This window comes from Schistocerca nitens, chromosome 2 (genome assembly GCF_023898315.1).
Source record: "Schistocerca nitens isolate TAMUIC-IGC-003100 chromosome 2, iqSchNite1.1, whole genome shotgun sequence".
NCBI classification, from domain to species: Eukaryota; Metazoa; Arthropoda; class Insecta; order Orthoptera; family Acrididae; genus Schistocerca; species Schistocerca nitens.
In genome coordinates this window covers 439,474,368-439,493,241 of record NC_064615.1, presented here as the reverse complement: position 1 = coordinate 439,493,241, position 18,874 = coordinate 439,474,368, and the positions used below count along the sequence as shown (strand labels likewise).

The window sequence follows — 18,874 nt, the reverse complement described above, 5'->3', positions numbered from 1 at the left end:
GAAACCAATTACAATTATATGCGCACGTAAATGGAAACAAGCAGTTTTATTGATTTCATTTTATAATAATTTTAAAATTAAAAATGAAAATGCTCTTTATTTAATTTCTTAGTAATATCCGCAAATAAATAAAATGGAATAAATTTTCACATTTATTTCTTAGAAAAATGTTTTCGTGAAATAGAAATAACGTAGTGCTGCGATGTTGGTTGCCTGCTAGTAATCTAAAACAAAGTGTGAGACGGCAATCGCATTCATGTCTGTATGTCATATAAATATTTAGTTCTCTCAGTTATTGTTTTAGTGTTGATATTAAGTTTCTAAAGCAGCCTCATGTTTAGTTTTCAGTCACAGAATCAGGTAATGCAACCATTCGATAGTGCTTTGTACGTAAAATAAGGAGCTGACGATTTCAGTGTCTTCATATTTATGTTATTACAATTGTTTGCAACTTGCATCAAATGTTGATAGGTCTTGTGCAATCTATCACAAGTGGCTGCAGCATTTAGTCCAAGAAGAACTATTAGACCGTTGAACTCCGAAACGAAAAGTGCCCAAAAGGGAATACAGCAACACAATGATATTGATACACCAATATGTTGTGAAAGTTTCAACGAGGTAAGCTGCTAAGTATTAGTTCCCTGCCATTTAATGCATTTGTTATCTCGTTTGAAGTTCATTTGCTGTCTCATTCTTTGACTCATAACCGTCACTCAAACTTGTCATTGTTTCATATGGTAGTACACGCATATAAACCATCAGTGGGGGAAGGAGGATTAAATTTCGCCATCTCCATAGGTTGATCTTAATGCAAAAGTTTTGATTGTATGACATGGTGATTTGCTGTTGTTCGTTCTGTGTGTCTTTTTTTTTTTTTTCACTGAGACGTCAAATCTACTATAACCAAAAATGGATATGTGAATAGTAATTTTGTAATCGTTGTACTCGATAACCCCTGGTGTTGTATGCTAAATAATGAGTGGCTTTAATGACTTAAGAACAGAAATGAGCGCAAAGGAGACAGGTACCAGAAGTAATGTCTGCAAATGACATTCCTCTCTTTTGAAAGTAAAGAGCGATGATACGGTTGCTGCGGTCACAAGGCATGAATGTAAAGAAATCACAGTTACGAAAATCAAAGTGGTATCGTGCAACTGATAGAAGGAAAGAAAGAGTGGCCATGAACACAAAAAAAAATGTAATGAAGCATTGGGTTCTAAATATTAGTGAAAAACTCTTCAGTGATATTCCGTAATAGTTGGTGTGGAAATTGGTCAATTTTTAGCATTATATGCAGAATAGTTTCTGGAGCAATACCATTTGTGTTGCACCATCACTAATGTTATATATAACAACATCCTGTCGAGTGTCTTCTAACATTTTTGAAGACAGTACAGTAGATAGTTATGCTTGTTTGTTTGAAATGAATTATGAAACAATTATAGGCTCCTTGCAGGAGTTCTGGACCCTTGACCCCAACTCAAATCTTGGTTGTGGTGACACTGATCTGTAGATATCAACAGTTAGAATTTCCCGCCACTGGAACCTTTTGTTTGACTGACCAACAGACAAACAAGTTCATTAATGGAGCAGTGGCTGGCACTGAGTTTTCGTCCATTATTGTCTAAGGATTACTAGTCAGTCAGTCAGTCAGTGAACACTGTTTCAGTTTGTGCAAGCAGAGTTCTGTTTGACTACTGCATTTTTGTTACTTAATCCTGCTTGAGACAAATGAGATTTATTCACCCAATTAATTTACATATTATCTTTGTCAATTTACCATAAAACACTTGAAACAGATGAGGCATGGCTCAGTGAGCCCACAGTAGTAGATTTCAACAATGTTGAAATGTAGCCTACCCTCAATCCATGTACAAGTAAATACTTTACCAGCAATAATATATTGCTACACAGAATAGCAAATGCAGATAAGGTTAATTTTCTTGTGAAGTTTGGTGCCGTGTCATGAACTGACAAAAAAGAACTTGGCTAGATTAGAAGTGAGTGAGAAAGTATTTCCAGAAGCCATAAAACCAGTGAAAGGTGGCGTGTCTGTTTGAACTGCTCCAGATCTACATAGACTTATTAACCTGCTTTCTTTTACAGATTAAAAAAAGTGATGAAATTGATATTAAGAGTATAGTATTGAACCTAGACAGCCCGCACTGCAGACAATCATTGTAACACAGTCATGTTGCCTACTCATAAATTGCTTTTCATTTAGTGAATTAAACATTCCCAGAAAACTTCAATGTCAATTTTCTTGAATTTTTGGGAGTTTCAGTGAACTTCTTTGACTAATTGATATTTGAGTTCTGGACGTAACATATCATAAATATAAAAGTTACAAAAATCTTATTCCTGTCTGGTCTCCTTGTCAGGCACTTAACAAGACTGTACTCATTCCATTTATTGTGCCTGAGTTCCAAAGAAAGTAGGTGATGATAGGCTTAAATATTATGTAACTATCAATTTAATAAGTCATGGTTGCAAAATACTGACATGAGTTATTTACAGAAGAACGGGAAAACTGATAGAAGCTGACCTTAGGAAAAATCAGTTTGGGTTCCAGAGAAATGTAGGAACACAGGAAGCAATGCTCACAGTGTGACTTGTCATAGAAGATTTGTTAAGGAAAGAAAAACCTATGTCATAACATTTGTAGGTTTAGAGAGACCTTTACACATTGTTGACTAGAATACACTCATTGAAACTGAAAGTAGCAAGGATAAAATACAAGGAGTACAAGTTATTTACAAATTGTACAGAAACAAGATTGCAGTTAATAAGAATTGAAGGATATGAAAGGGAAGCTGTAGCTGTAAGGTAGTTTCATAGGGTTGTAGCCTATTTCCTATATTATTCAAACTGTACAGTGAACAAGCAGTGAAGGAAAAGTAAAGGGAAGGGAAGTAAAGTCCTGGTAGAAGAAATAACAGCCTTGAGATTTTCCAGTGACATGGTAATAGTGTCAGAGAAAGCAAAGGACTTGAACTGTATCTTGAAAGGAGGGTATAAGATAAACACCAACAAAAGGAAGACAAGGATAATGGGATATAGTTGAATTAAAGCAGCCATTGCTGAAGTGAGACACTAAAACTAGTTGGATGAGTTTTGCTCAGGCGGGGCCCCAATGCTTCATCCATTCAGCCTAATGATGCCGTACCAACTTCCACAGAATCGAGAGGGACTGAACAGAGTGGCTGAGACTTTGCTATTTACTCCCTGTGTCTGTCTGTCTCTCTATTACGTGTCAGTAATTGATATTTAGTATTAATCTTTTGATAGCATTTTAGATAACTATTTGTTTCTGACATTGGCAAACCTATTTGCTATAGGAATAAGTTCGTAAATATCTGACTAGAATGCACTAGGCTATGGCCACACAAGAGCTGCCACCTAGCAAAGCTTAACAAAAGGACAGAGGAAATACTAAAAAACCACTAGTCCCATTACCTTGAAGCCCATATTGCATGGAGTATTAGCAAGTTTATATTTGTGAGTTTATTGTGCCTGAGTTCTAGTGAATTTTATTCTCTGACAAATAACTACAACATACCGAAGTCTGAAAACATACATGGCGTCAAATTTAAAATTACAATAAATGAGCCAAGTTCAGATGCAGATATTGCAAAAGGATCATTTCAGAAATTCTCCTTTCCAGCACTGTTGGAAAAAGCACAATTTTCTACTTTAGAAACATCTTATTGGATATTATTCATTTCAGCAAAGGAACCAAATATGAGTCCGAACTTCAACAATTGCAGCACGGTGAGGGTTGCAAATTTGTAACTTCTAGACAAGAGCAATGACAGCTGGTAGGTTAATGCTGGTGTTCCATGTAATCCATGGAAATCTGATGATTCATCCAGTTCAAAGCCATTAGTTGTGTCAGTTTCTGTACTTATCCTGATAGTGACCATGAATGGTTGCAAAGACAAGATGGACATGATGTCGTTATCACACATTGCTTATTTTGTTACATATGGACTGCCGTGTTTGCTGTTGAGTTTCTTGCTGTGTTTTCCAAGCCGTGTTTGCTGGTTTCTTCATCGAGGCTCCAAAGGCTCAGTTGGGTTTCTTGTCGTGTTTCCCAAGTTGATATATATGTCTTCTCATGTTGATTCCCCCAATGAACCATGGACCTTGCCGTTGGTGGGGTGGCTTGCGTGCCTCAGCGATACAGATAGCCGTACCGTAGGTACAACCACAACGGAGGGGTATCTGTTGAGAGGCCAGACAAACGTGTGGTTCCTGAAGAGGGGCAGCAGCCTTTTCAGTAGTTGCAAGGGCAACAGTCTGGATGATTGACTGATCTGGCCTTGTAACAATAACCAAAACGGCCTTGCTGTGCTGGTACTGCGAACGGCTGAAAGCAAGGGGAAACTACAGCCGTAATTTTTCCCGAGGGCATGCAGCGTTACTGTATGAGTAAATGATGATGGCGTCCTCTTGGGTAAAATATTCCGGAGGTAAAATAGTCCCCCATTCGGATCTCCGGACGGGAACTACTCAAGAGGATGTCGTTATCAGGAGAAAGAAAACTGGCGTTCTACGGATTGGAGTGTGGAATGTCAGGTCCCTTAATCGGGCAGGTAGATTAGAAAATTTGAAAAGGGAAATGGATAGGTTAAAGTTAGATATAGTGGGAATTAGTGAAGTTCGGTGGCAGGAGGAACAAGACTTCTGGTCAGGTGACTACAGGGTTATAAGCACAAAGTCAAATAGGGGTAATGCAGGAGTAGGTTTAATAATGAATAGGAAAATAGGAACGCGGGTAAGCTACTACAAACAGCTTAGTGAACGCATTATTGTGGCCAAGATAGATACGAAGCCCACACCTACTACAGTAGTACAAGTTTATATGCCAACTAGCTCTGCAGATGACGAAGAAATTGAAGAAATGTATGATGAAATAAAAGAAATTATTCAGATAGTGAAGGGAGACGAAAATTTAATAGTCATGGGTGACTGGAATTCGAGTTAGGAAAAGGGAGAGAAGGAAACGTAGTAGGTGAATATGGATTGGGGCTAAGAAATGAAAGAGGAAGCCGCCTGGTAGAATTTTGCACAGAGCACAACTTAATAATAGCTAACACTTGGTTTAAGAATCATGATAGAAGGTTGTATACATGGAAGAACCCTGGAGATACTAAAAGGTATCAGATAGATTATATAATGGTAAGACAGAGATTTAGGAACCAGGTTTTAAATTGTAAGACATTTCCAGGGGCAGATGTGAACTCTGACCACAATCTATTGGTTATGACCTGTAGATTAAAACTGAAGAAACTGCAAAAAGGTGCTAATTTAAGGAGATGGGACCTGGATAAACTGAAAGAACCAGCGGTTGTACAGAGTTTCAGGGAGAGCGTAAGGGAACAATTGACAGGAATGGGGGAAAGAAATACAGTAGAAGAAGAATGGGTAGCTTTGAGGGATGAAGTAGTGAAGGCAGCAGAGGATCAAGTAGGTAAGAAGACGAGGGCTAGTAGAAATCCTTGGGTAACAGAAGAAATATTGAATTTAATTGATGAAAGGAGAAAATATAAAAATGCAGTAAATGAAGCAGGCAAAAAGGAATACAAACGTCTCAAAAATGAGATCGACAGGAAGTGCAAAATGGCTAAGCAGGGATGGCTAGAGGACAAATGTAAGGATTTAGAGGCTTATCTCACTAGGGGTAAGATAGATACTGCCTACAGGAAAATTAAAGAGACCTTTGGAGAAAAGAGAACGACTTGTATGAATATCAAGAGCACAGATGGAAACCTAGTTCTAAGCAAAGAAGGGAAAGCAGAAAGGTGGAAGGAGTATACAGAGGGTCTATACAAGGGCGATGCACTTGAGGACAATATTATGGAAATGGATGAGGATGTAGATGAAGATGAAATGGGAGATACAATACTGCGTGAAGAGTTTGACAGAGCACTGAAAGACCTGAGTCGAAACAAGGCCCCCGGAGTAGACAACATTCCATTGGAACTACTGACGGCCTTGGGAGAGCCAGTCCTGACAAAACTCTCCCATCTGGTGAGCAAGATGTATGAAACAGGCGAAATACCCTCAGACTTCAAAAAAAATATAATAATTCCAATCCCAAAGAAAGCAGGTGTTGACAGATGTGAGAATTACCGAACAATCAGTTTAATAAGCCACAGCTGCAAAATACTAACACGAATTCTTTACAGACGAATGGAAAAACTAGTAGAAGCCGACCTCGGGGAAGATCAGTTTGGATTCCGTAGAAATACTGGAACACGTGAGGCAATACTGACCTTACGACTTATCTTAGAAGAAAGATTAAGGAAAGGCAAACCTGTGTTTCTAGCATTTGTAGATTTAGAGAAAGCTTTTGACAATGTTGACTGGAATACTCTCTTTCAAATTCTAAAGGTGGCAGGGGTAAAATACAGGGAGCGAAAGGCTATTTACAATTTGTACAGAAACCAGATGGCAGTTATAAGAGTCGAGGGACATGAAAGGGAAGCAGTGGTTGGGAAGGGAGTAAGACAGGGTTGTAGCCTCTCCCCGATGTTATTCAATCTGTATATTGAGCAAGCAGTAAAGGAAACAAAAGAAAAATTCGGAATAGGTATTAAAATCCAGGGAGAAGAAATAAAAACCTTGAGGTTCGCCGATGACACTGTAATTCTGTCAGAGACAGCAAAGGACTTGGAAGAGCAGTTGAACGGAATTGATGGTGTCTTGAAGGGAGGATATAAGATGAACATCAACAAAAGCAAAATGAGGATAATGGAATGTAGTCGAATTAAGTCAGGTGATGTTGAGGGTATTAGATTAGGAAATGAGACACTTAAAGTAGTAAAGGAGTTTTGCTATTTGGGGAGCAAAATAACTGATGATGGTAGAAGTAGAGAGGATATAAAATGTAAACTGGCAATGGCAAGGAAAGCGTTTCTGAAGAAGAGAAATTTGTTAACATCGAATATAGATTTAAGTGTCAGGAAGACATTTCTGAAAGTATTTGTATGGAGTGTAGCCATGTATGGAAGTGAAACATGGACGATAACCAGTTTGGACAAGAAGAGAATAGAAGCTTTCGAAATGTGGTGCTACAGAAGAATGCTGAAGATTAGATGGGTAGATCACATAACTAATGAGGAGGTACTGAATAGGATTGGGGAGAAGAGGAGTTTGTGGCACAACTTGACCAGAAGAAGGGATCGGTTGGTAGGACATGTTCTGAGGCATCAAGGGATCACCAATTTAGTATTGGAGGGCAGCGTGGAGGGTAAAAATCGTAGAGGGAGACCAAGAGATCAATACACTAAGCAGATTCAGAAGGATGTAGGTTGCAGTAGGTACTGGGAGATGAAGAACCTTGCACAGGATAGAGTAGCATGGAGAGCTGCATCAAACCAGTCTCAGGACTGAAGACCACAACAACAACATGTTGATTCCCAAGCCGGTGCTATTTAAAATTATTTCTTCATGCAGTTAAATTTTTCTTCAATTCTGCTCAATATGGCTTCTGGAAAATTATACTGACATCCTGTTCTAGTTGCTGAAGGTGCTGCAGTATTCATGAAGATGTGCTGTCCAGGAGTCCAACATTTATCGTTATTTCAGGCCAATAGAATGAACGAGCTTGACCAAAAGGGTGCATGAATTTGACCAGGGCATTGTGTTCTTCAATATCAGCTTCACACGTTACCAATCCACCAGCAGTTGTCAAAGATGCAGGCAATGTATTGGTCGGGAATAAGACTTAAAACTGACATAAAAGTCACATTGGTGTCAACTGATTGATAAACTGAGACCATAAAAGAAGTTTTATCACTTGAAATCCAGCTAACTTGAATGTGGTTCAAAAAATCCATTGGCAAAAAATTGCAATTTCCGCAAGTTGCAGCTAAGGTATGCCATAATTGCAAATCATTCTTCTTGTAGTTTTTTCTGTTTTATATTTCTTTGCTTGTAACAAAGATGAACTTGATTCCTTGTACTTTTTCGTCACAATATTTGAATAAATCCTCTGGGGTTAAAATTTGACCATCTGTCGTTCGTTGCAGGCTTGCCCTTGCTGAAGCATTGATCAATTTGGCCAGAAATATATGGATGTCTATCAATTTGGGGAGAAATGTGTGGACAACAGTGGTGTCATGCCTGAGATCATTACTGCTAATCCATAAGCTAATACACTGTACTTCTTCAGCTATTTAGTATACTACAAACGGGTGCAGTGTTGCTTGACTGTTGTCCCAGTGATACCCATGAACAGTATCTTGGATGATGAGAGAATAATTTTCCACAAAATCCATTACAATAACTAGATCACCTTGTTTCAAATTTTCTTTTATTTCCTTCAAGTAAAAAGTCTGATGTTTCGCAATCTAGTGGTGACTAGAAAGCTTCAAAATTTAGGCAATCAAATTGTCACTAAATTCTCCAGTAGGCAGTTTCTTTCTCTCCAGTGTATCATGATCAGTGTGGTTCCGCAGTTTGAATTCAGTCACATTGTCAAAATCACAGTTTTTAAAAGCCTCCATTAAATATTTTTCCAAATCTACTCTTCCTGGGCAGTTTTCAAACTGTTGAAGCATGCAACCCTTCGAATCTAAACTGCAGAATCTTGGCAAGAATGGCCTTGTAGTCAGTTTCACCAGGGCTTGCATTAAGCATTAGCTTCACATTTTGATGGACAGTGCAAATGCATACTGAATGTGTTTCAGCTGATCTAGTGGTAATGCAACAATTTGGCCGCAACTCGCAAAGTTTAGAAAACCCAATTTATTGCTCCATTTTTTCTTTTCGATATTGAGTAAGCAACTCTTTCAAATTTACAAGCAATAAGAGTTTCTGTTTTTGCTCTACTCCATTAGGACTTCTAATTGAGACAAAATCCTTCTTTTCTAGACAAAGTAGGCCATATTCATCATTTTCGTAAAAAATTGTAATCTTTTCTTTCATGGCGTCTGAAGTCCATCTTCCACACTTTGTTACTGGTGTTGATAGTATGTCATTTTCAACTTTTAGTTGCCTTGCATTCCTAACCATTCATTTAGAAACTTGGAACTCTCTTGATGTTGTTTTATGGACCAGCTATTGGGAGCAGGTATTAAAATCTGAAGCTTGGTCGGTTTACGAGTTGCAGGGAAGACAGTTTTTTGCTTCAGTTACTGCAGTTTGTGCATTGCCTGCTTACACTTTCGACTTTGAATTCTAATTGAGCCTTCCAGCAGCCTCAGTTTTATCTACAATTGTTCCCTGAACTTAGTTAATTTTTCGCTTTGTGTTGCTTTGCTTTCCTCTTGAGCTTATGCAAGAGAACTTCAAAGGGGAGAGACCAAGAGACATTACACCTGAATCTAACTTTTTTAGTGCACTACAGTCATCACTATAATGTGTATCTTCATCATTGTCGAAAGCTGAGGGTGATAATGTTGGTTTTGTTGCTAATTCTTTTTGGCAGCATAAGCACAACATTTGTCCTTGCTTAATATTCATTTTTGTTATTTCATTTAGCTTATCTGCTGCTGCTACAGTAATAACTTACAAACCTCTCCATGCAGTTAGATCCTTCTTCTGGAAATGATTGCAACAGATCTTCAGCAAAAGTCCGTATTATCTTAAAATTGTAGCTTCATGGTGCAAACAGATCTGCAAGTCATCATCAACAGTTAGATCACTGTGCCGATGTATGAAGTCTTGCTCAGTACTGTAACCAGTAATGTGCTTACAGAGAGGGGAAAAAAGGGGAAGTGGATTCAGTTACTCACAACCCAGGTTATAAAGCAACAGGGAAAGGTAAACTGGGAGGGTAGCAAGGATGGAGGCATGGTTGTCAGAGGGAAGCCAAAGATATTCTACTGTAAATACTGTGCCAGCTTCAAACCAAAGAGGATGCATACAGAAGTAAAGAGGTATATAGTATAAAGATAAACACAACTATGTAGGATGAAAAGATGCATGAATGGCTAAAGAGGAGAGGGGAAAAAGGAGAAGACTGAAGAGTAAATGGGAGTGAGGTTGGTTAACGTAGGTTCAGTCCAGGGGGATGGCGGGGTGAAAGGATGTGTTGGAGTGCAGGTTCCCATCTCCGCAGTTCCGAGGGACTGGTGTTGGGTGGGAGAAGCCAAATGGCACATACATTGTAGTAGGTTCCTAGGTCCCTAGAATTACGCTGGAGGGCATGCTCTGCTACTGGGTATTGGACATCTCCTAGGCGGACAGTTTGTGTGTGCCCATTCATGCGCTCAGCCAGCTTAGTTGTCGTCATACCGATGTAAAAGGTTGTGCAGTGCAGGCATGTCAGCTGATAAATGCCATGTTGTTTCACATGTGGCCCTGCCTTGAGTTGTGTATGTTTTACCAGTAGCGGGGCTGGAGTAGGTGGTTGTGGGGATACACGAGGCAGGTTTTGCAGCGGGGTCGGTTACAGGGGTAGGAACCGCTGGGTAGAGAAGATGGTCTGGGAATATTGTAAGGTTTGACAAGGATGTCACGGTGGTTAGGGGGTGACGAAAGGCAACTCTGGATGTTGTGGGGAGAATATTGTCAAGGGATGATCTCATTTCAGGGCTTGACTTGAGAAAGTCGTATACCTGGTGGAGTAATTTGTTGATGTATTTGAGGCCAGGATAATATTGGGTGACACGGGGGATGCTTCTGTGTGGTCTGGGGGTAGCAACATTATTGTTGGACGGGGAGGAACGTATTGCTTGGGGAGATCTGTTTGTGGACAAGGTCTGCAGGATAGTTGCGGGAGAGGAAAGCACTGGTCAGGTTATTGGTGTAATTGATATTTATTTGTTTCACATCTTTATATGAGATTTTTTATTAATCATTTAAATCAAATAATTATATCTAAAAAGAAAGATGATGAGACTTACCAAACAAAAGCGCTGGCAGGTCGATAGACACACAAACAAACACAAATATACACACAAAATTCAAGCTTTCGCAACAAACTGTTGCCTCATCAGGAAAGAGGGAAGGAGAGGGAAAGACGAAAGGATGTGGGTTTTAAGGGAGAGGGTAAGGAGTCATTCCAATCCCGGGAGCGGAAAGACTTACCTTAGGGGGAAAAAAGGACAGGTATACAATCGCGCGCACACACACACATATCCATCCACACATACAGACACAAGCAGACATATTGTCTGCTTGTGTCTGTATGTGTGGATGGATATGTGTGTGTGTGCGCGATTGTATACCTGTCCTTTTTTCCCCCTAAGGTAAGTCTTTCCGCTCCCGGGATTGGAATGACTCCTTACCCTCTCCCAGACATATTGTCTGCTTGTGTCTGTATGTGTGGATGGATATGTGTGTGTGTGCGCGATTGTATACCTGTCCTTTTTTCCCCCTAAGGTAAGTCTTTCCGCTCCCGGGATAGGAATGACTCCTTACCCTCTCCCTTAAAACCCACATCCTTTCGTCTTTCCCTCTCCTTCCCTCTTTCCTGATGAGGCAACAGTTTGTTGCGAAAGCTTGAATTTTGTGTGTATATTTGTGTTTGTTTGTGTGTCTATCGACCTGCCAGCGCTTTTGTTTGGTAAGTCTCATCATCTTTCTTTTTAGATATATTTTTTCCACGTGGAATGTTTCCCTCTGTTATATTCATATCATTAATTTGAAATCAAATAATTAATAAGATAACAGTTTTATTTTAAAAAAAATACAACTTATAATTAAGTTTCAAGAAAACAACAGTTACAGCAACAACATATACTAAAATCTTTTTTTCTCTACTGCTGGGGCAGATAGTTTGAGATCATTTCGTTTGAAGTTAAATTACTTTTAAATTTCATGTTTTGATCATTTCACAGTTACTTCAGAGAGATTCGTTCAAAGGCTATTACTTCTCATTATTATTTATACTCCACAATAACAGTTCAACTTTTATGATTCTCTTTATCTTAAGTCTGAGAGAAAGTTTACTACCTAAACATTATCTCCGACTGTATTATCAGATATTAGTTGTAAGATGTGGTTACTTTTTCCTTTCTTAATTTCAGATTCACTTATGATTTTTTAAATTATGAAATACCATTTTCAAGGCCCAAGCCAAATTTAACTCAAGGCTTTGACTTATGTGGTTTACATATAATATTTTTCTAACAATCAAAGATGACCATGCAGTACTCAATGGAAACTTAAGAAATCTAGTTTTGAAATGATTTAGAAATTAGTCTGGAAAACCACATGAGTTTCCGCCCTTACAGTCATTGTGGACGCACTTAAGGAGAGGGAAAGGTTTTCATCTAAGTATAGGAACGATTTTTAAGATCAACAATAATTATTTTTTAACCAAATGAACTTACAAGAATTTACAGCAAGCTATGATGCAGCATATAATACATTAACATCTGGCAAAGCTGCCATCAAGTAGAAACTAACCAAGATGCAAAATACGTGAGAAATCTATTATGACAGCTTTGTCTTTTATAGTCATCCATGGAAACTAAAGCTTTATCACATAAAAATTGAAACACGTTTTTCTATGTCATGATTACATAAATTATTTTGTGAGAAATAATAAATTATTTTAATTATTTATTACACTACTGGCCATTAAAATTGCTACACCAAGAAGAAATGCAGATGATAAACGGGTATTCATTGGACAAATATATTATACTAGAACTGACATGTGATAACATTTTCACGCAATGTGGGTGCATAGATCCTAAGAAATCAGTACCCGGAACAACCACCTCTGGCTGTAATAACAGCCTTGATATGCCTGGGCATTGAGTCAAACAGAGCTTGGATGGCGTGTACAGGTACAGCTGCCCATGCAGCTTCAACACGATACCACAGTTCATCAAGTGTAGCGACTGGCGTATTGTGACGAGCCAGTTGCTTGGCCACCATTGACCAGACGTAATCAATTGGTAAGAGATCTGGAGAATGTGCTGGCCAGGGCAGCAGTCAAACATTTTCTGTATCCACAAAGGCCCGTACAGGACCTGCAACATGCGGTCATGCATTATCCTGCTGAAATGTAGGGTTTCGCAGGGATCAAATGAAGGATAGAGCCACGGGTCGTAACACATCTGAAATGTAACGTCCACTGTTCAAAGTGCCGTCAATGCGAACAAGAGGTGACAAGAGACGTGTAACAAATGGCACCCCATACCATCATGCCAGGTGATACGCCAGTATGGCGATGACAAATACACTCTTCCAATGTGCATTCACCGCGATGTCACCAAACACGGATGCGACCATCATGATGCTGCAAACAGAACCTGGATTCATACGAACAAATGACGTTTTGCCATTTGTGCATCCAGGTTCGTCGTTGAGTACACCATCGCAGGCGCTCCTGTCTGTGATGCAGCGTCAAGGGTAACCGCAGCCATGGTCTCCAAGCTGATACTCCATGCTGCTGCAAACGATGTCGAACTGTTCGTGCAGATGGTTGTTGTCTTTCAAACGTCCCTATCTGTTGACTCGGGGATCGAGACGTGGCTGCACGATCCGTTACAGCCATGTGGATAAGATGCCTGTCATCTCGACTGCTAGTGATATGAGGCTGTTGGGATCCAGCACGGCATTCCATATTACCCTCCTGAACCCATCGATCCCATATTCTGCTAACAGTCATTGGATCTCGACCAACGCGAGCAGCAATGTCGCGATACGATAAACCGCAATGGCAATAGGCCACAATCCGACCTTTATCAAAGTCGGAAATGTGATGGTACGCATTTCTCCTCCTTACACGAGGCATCACAACAATGTTTCGCCAGGCAATGCCAGTCAACTGCTGTTTGTGTATGGGAAATCGGTTGTAAACTTCCCTCATGTCAGCACGTTGTAGGTGTCGCCACCGGCGCCATACTTGTGAATGCTCTGAAAAGCTAATCATTTGCATATCACAGCATCTTCTTCCTGTCGGTTAAATTTCGTGTCTGTTGCACGTCATCTTCATGGTGTAGCAATTTTAATGGCCAGTAGTGTATTATTAATGACCAGAAGGCTCACAGACGAACAGCAGTAAGAGTAAAAAATTGTAATGCAACTTATCTACCGTATTTACTTGAATCTAAGTCATACTTTTTTTCTGGTTTTTGTAATCCAAAAAACTGCCTGCGCCCTAGAATCGAGTGCAAAGTAAGCGGAAGTTCTGAAAAATGTTAGTAGGTGCCGCCACAACTAACTTCTGCCGTCAAATATATGTAGCGCTACAAAGGCATGCTTTGCAAGCACAAAGATAAATATTGGCGACAAAACCTCTGCGTCAGTAAATAAATTAAAAGAAAAGAAGAATGTAAACATCATGCCATGTATTCTTTAGTGTTTGCTGCTATCTCATTTAAATCCTGTCTACCTAATAAACTATAAAACTAGAGTGAGACAACAGCAAATGTGGAAGAATATACGTATCATATCATGTTTATATTCGTATTATTCTTATGCTGAATAGTGATACAGTCAGAAATGAAGCACGGCAGCTGACTAGATTTTTAAATCCAATATGACTCTAATTTCTGGGCAGAATGTAATGTACTAAATAGGCAGCTGCAACAAATATTTTCAAACGGAGAAAAATTTTCGCTAAACTCTCGTTCAGAACATCTTCTATCTTACGCCGTCAATTATTTGGTTCTTGTTGATCATTATCAGTGAAAGCAGCAGTGTAAGTAACAACAAATAGCAGTCTCTTGCCATTGTTTCACTTATGAGACAATTCCTTTCTCTCTCTCTCTCTCTCTCTCTCTCTCTCTCTCTCTCTCTTCTTTTTTTTAATTGAAGCCGTGGCAGCACACAAAAGCAAGCCATGCCACGAGCGGCAACAGGTCGTAAACACTTATTATCAGAATGTGTACCTCCCTTCCTCCCTGCTCTCAGGTACAGGAAAAAATTGTGTACTCAGGTGTTTTTCGTTCAAGAAAATAATATAAAATTCAATATTACGCAGGTTTTTGACAGGGTCAGAACTGGAACTTTTTTATGGCTGCCTACAAGTTGCCATTCATTTCCAGCATATTAAAAATCAGAAAGTGGACGTGTATGGGCAGTTTTTTAGTAATCAACAGAAAATGTGTTAAAGATTTCAGGTTTATTGCATAATTAGGCTGTAACCTAATGGGGTAATTTAGGGAATGTAAAATGGTAATGAATCGTAGCACTGTTCTTGTTTCTGATCTCTGTAAGATAAATAATTGTCAAATGTTTATGACTGTTGCTTTCACTAAAGATTGACATGTGAACCTCCACATGCATCTGCACAAATAAAAAAATTGAATAAAAGTAAGGCAATGCACTGTTCTTAGGGCCTCTTAATGTGTGGTTGTATTCCAAATTGTTGGCTATGTCACTGTCCAGAGCCAACTAACACATCCATTGCACTAATCCTAAATGTTACTTACAGACTTGCACTGATGTGTCAAGCAACACCCTTCAGACTTCCAAAAGCATGCCTAAACTATAAATTTATGTTATAAATGTCACACATGAATATGGATGTGAATTTCTTCAGCTTTTCACTTCTACTTGTTTTTATATAGCTTTAATGGTGGTGTTTTTGTCCATATGGATGCTATTTTTTGTTGTTACATCATTAATAAACATCTGACAAACTAATTACTGTCATACATCTTTACTTGCATGTATTTACTAATGCTTTTTTTTCTGTACTTTCACTATTTCGTGTCTTATTTGTTAGAGAATTCACTTTTTCATGCATGGAATATACAGTCTACCCTGTAATTTGAAATATCTAATATTCACTGAGAATCAAGTAAAACTGTTAGGTATTAGTCACTTGGACCTACCCACTGACACTGCTTTTGTGTGAATCACTTAAAGTGTTAATAAGTTACTAACTTTTGAAGGTTATTTTATATCTACAACATTTAACATTTATTAACTTGTAAGCTAAATCTTGTAGTGAGGATACATCTTTACTCATACCCTTGTCTGATTTTCATCTTCAGAACCATATAACTGGCTTCTCTGTCACCGATTTGGTTTTTATTTATAATTTCCCATATTTCATATTTTCTATCAATTTGGCCTTCGGGCTATCTCCCAAGTCCACTCAGCTGGTTGGGTTTTTTGCAGCACATGGTCAGAGCCTCAGGCTGGCTGACTTGCACTCAGGATTTCTCATGCTTTGAGTTCAATCGGGCTTCACATGTCAAGGGTGCCACCAAGCTTGTCCATCATAATACATCCCTCCAAAGCTGTCATTTGCTAATAGAGCTGCTAGTGTTAAGTCAGGATGCACGCACACAGCTGCATGTGTTTTTACAGTTTTTTGAAGCCATTTCCTGGATGAACCATCTCAGCACCCAGGGATGATTGACCATTATGACCTAAGTGTCGAGTGGAATGCAGGACAGGAGGGAAAGACTTCATGTCAGGTTGGGAGAGTGGCTTAGGTCATCTGTGCCCAGAACTCTGAGCAGTTTGCTATGCTCTCATTGGTCAATGGCTGCAGGTGACATTCATGAAGCGCCTGTTCTTTGCCAGTCTTTATCTGTTAGAATGATGCTAGCCCAGCAACACTGACTGGTAATGCGAGCGAGCTGTGTGAACATTCCACCAGCAAGCAACACTCTTAACCAAAGAAATCATGTCAAAAAATTTTTTAATAAACTTCCCTGATTGCCCCCAATGGGTAGCCACCAACACGTAGAACTCTCATCAGGACAGCCACACAAAAGAACGTTGCATTTTGATGCAGGATAGTAAATACAGATGTCACCTCTTCATCTTTCTTGCAGTCTAAAATGAACTTCACATCACTAGGAATAATACTGAGCCACATAAGATTAAAAGATGTTCAGTCAGTATTATGAATGCCCTCTTTGTTTCTGGAGTAAGTGAATGTTTTTGTATCGTAAATGGTATTGAAACCGGAATCAGGTCATCTTGTTTTGGCCGTCTGAGGATCATGTTAATTTGAATGAGTTTATAGTCTTCATCTTCATCTAATATTCTTTCCTTTTCGTACTTTGCTTCTTCATTCTCCTGTTTATGATGTTTTTGTCCTGGATGTAGCTCTGTCATGGAAACGTATCACAGCTGCAAATTTAGATTTTCAAGTTACCCAGTTTTATTCCTATTTCTTCCAGATCACTTTGTACTTTTTTTATTCAGGGTTCTGTGGGCCTCTTATTCACAACTAACTTCAACACCTGATGTGTGCTCTTCCTGTGGTCCATTCTAAGAAGTTGTCTTAATGAACATAATTCTTTTCCTGATGATATCTGAGACTTCTCTATTTGGGTACAGTTCTTGGTTCACTCTTCTTCTATGTTGACTATCTGTTCTTCTTTGAGGTTCCAATATCCTCCAGAATATCCTTCATTCCAAAAGTTCTAGACTCCTAAGTAATCCTGTTCATACAGGGTTTTAGACTTTAGGCTGCGTATAAGGCTTCAAGGTGGATTAGTCTGGTAATGTCTTAATCTGTGTTGATATAAGGTGTCTTATTACTGTAGATGTTCATAGTGTATTTTTATTTTAAATTCGTCTTGTTTAGTCATGCTGTCATAGTTTTTATTTCTGTCAGTCCAGTTTTTCTTGTCAAGTGATGTAATGATTTGATTTAGTTTTCCTGTGCTTTTCCTTTTTATTTTATTGCCATTTCTGATTTTTGCTTCAACTTGTAGTTCCGATTATTCGATAAAAATAATGATAATATGCTGCCAAAAGTAAGAATAACAAGTCCAACATATGTGTAATTACATAGCCTATTTAATAACAATTAAATCAGTAATGTAATTCAGTTTGGCTCTGGACAAAAATATTTTAAAATAATCACCTAATAATAATCACCTATCTTTTCTTTTTCTATAGGTGCTCAAAAACTGTTCTAAATCAATATTGGAAAACTTTTCATCTTTAAAAATATCTGTGACCGATGGAAGTGCCAAAATTAATAGCAGAAATTTATCCTGGAGACCTTCCAGAACAAAATCATTGCCTTGGCTGGTATCATATAAATCAGCAGACTCATTTTATGAGAATAAACATGGATCACTTGTTAACAGTTTTCCAGTTTTTCCAAACATTGCCGTCTCAACTAAATTCCACAGAAGTATACTACAGAGCCATTACTGTCGTAATCCACTTGTTCTTGGTAAGTAGAAAACCGAAAGCTTGTCTGAGATTTCATTTACTTTGTATTGTATAAAAAAAACTCACATTGTGAAAAATAACCAGACAGTTAAATTACATGTTAAGTACTATTTTATTGGAGTATAGCCACTCATTTCATGTGATCATTGCCAAAAATATATTTGCAACAGCCTCTTCTAAAATTTTATCTTAAGGGCCTCCGGAAAGGCTCAAAAATCATGAAAAGTTCAATTTTTACTTTTTGCGTTTTCTGAATCTGCAGACTATTACCTTTTAATAGATATATAATTTATTCAATTCCGAAGACTACAACTATTTTTAAATTTTTTTTTAAATGTGTTCTACATGGGCGTGACCCACTGTGGCGCTGTTAAACTGCTGTCAAATGGTGTTATTATTAACGTCCGTGTTCATCAGGTACACTTTAGTGATGTGAGATAAAGTATGTGTTGTGGCTAACCTGTGATGGTTCAATATATATCGCTGGTGTGATTGTCGATTGTTTCATGTTTATTTACTCTGTCGTTATCTCGAAAATATTCGTAATTAATTCTGTTTCTTGAGTCTCTGTTTTGTTGAAGTATAATAATGAGTAAAAGTAAAGTTATTAGAAATCCTCTGAAGGCTTTTAAGAAAAGGAGAAATGTTGGAAAGCCAAAGGTATGTGTTATTACTGAAAACAATAAAGACGATAACCAAGTGGAACCTAACCTCTCAAGTACACCTGCCCATAGCAGTCAAAGTGGGAAAGAAAATACTTCACAGAAGAAGCTTGGTTCAATGAGGTGATAAAACCTATTTTCAGAGACTT

At 38.5% G+C, this 18,874-nt stretch overlaps 1 protein-coding gene across 1 annotated transcript in view; it reads left to right on the top strand.

Moving 5' to 3' along the window:
• The first annotated feature begins 223 nt into the window (after window positions 1-223).
• Window positions 224-18,874, top strand: part of LOC126236308 (ATP-dependent zinc metalloprotease YME1L-like) — a 95,628-nt gene continuing 76,977 nt past the window's right edge. Inside the window, exons 1-3 of the mRNA XM_049945518.1 lie at window positions 224-360; window positions 472-618; window positions 17,782-18,064. Of these exons, the coding sequence (XP_049801475.1) occupies window positions 334-360; window positions 472-618; window positions 17,782-18,064 (457 nt within the window). The 5' untranslated portion in view covers window positions 224-333. The remainder of the gene's footprint in view (window positions 361-471; window positions 619-17,781; window positions 18,065-18,874) is intronic.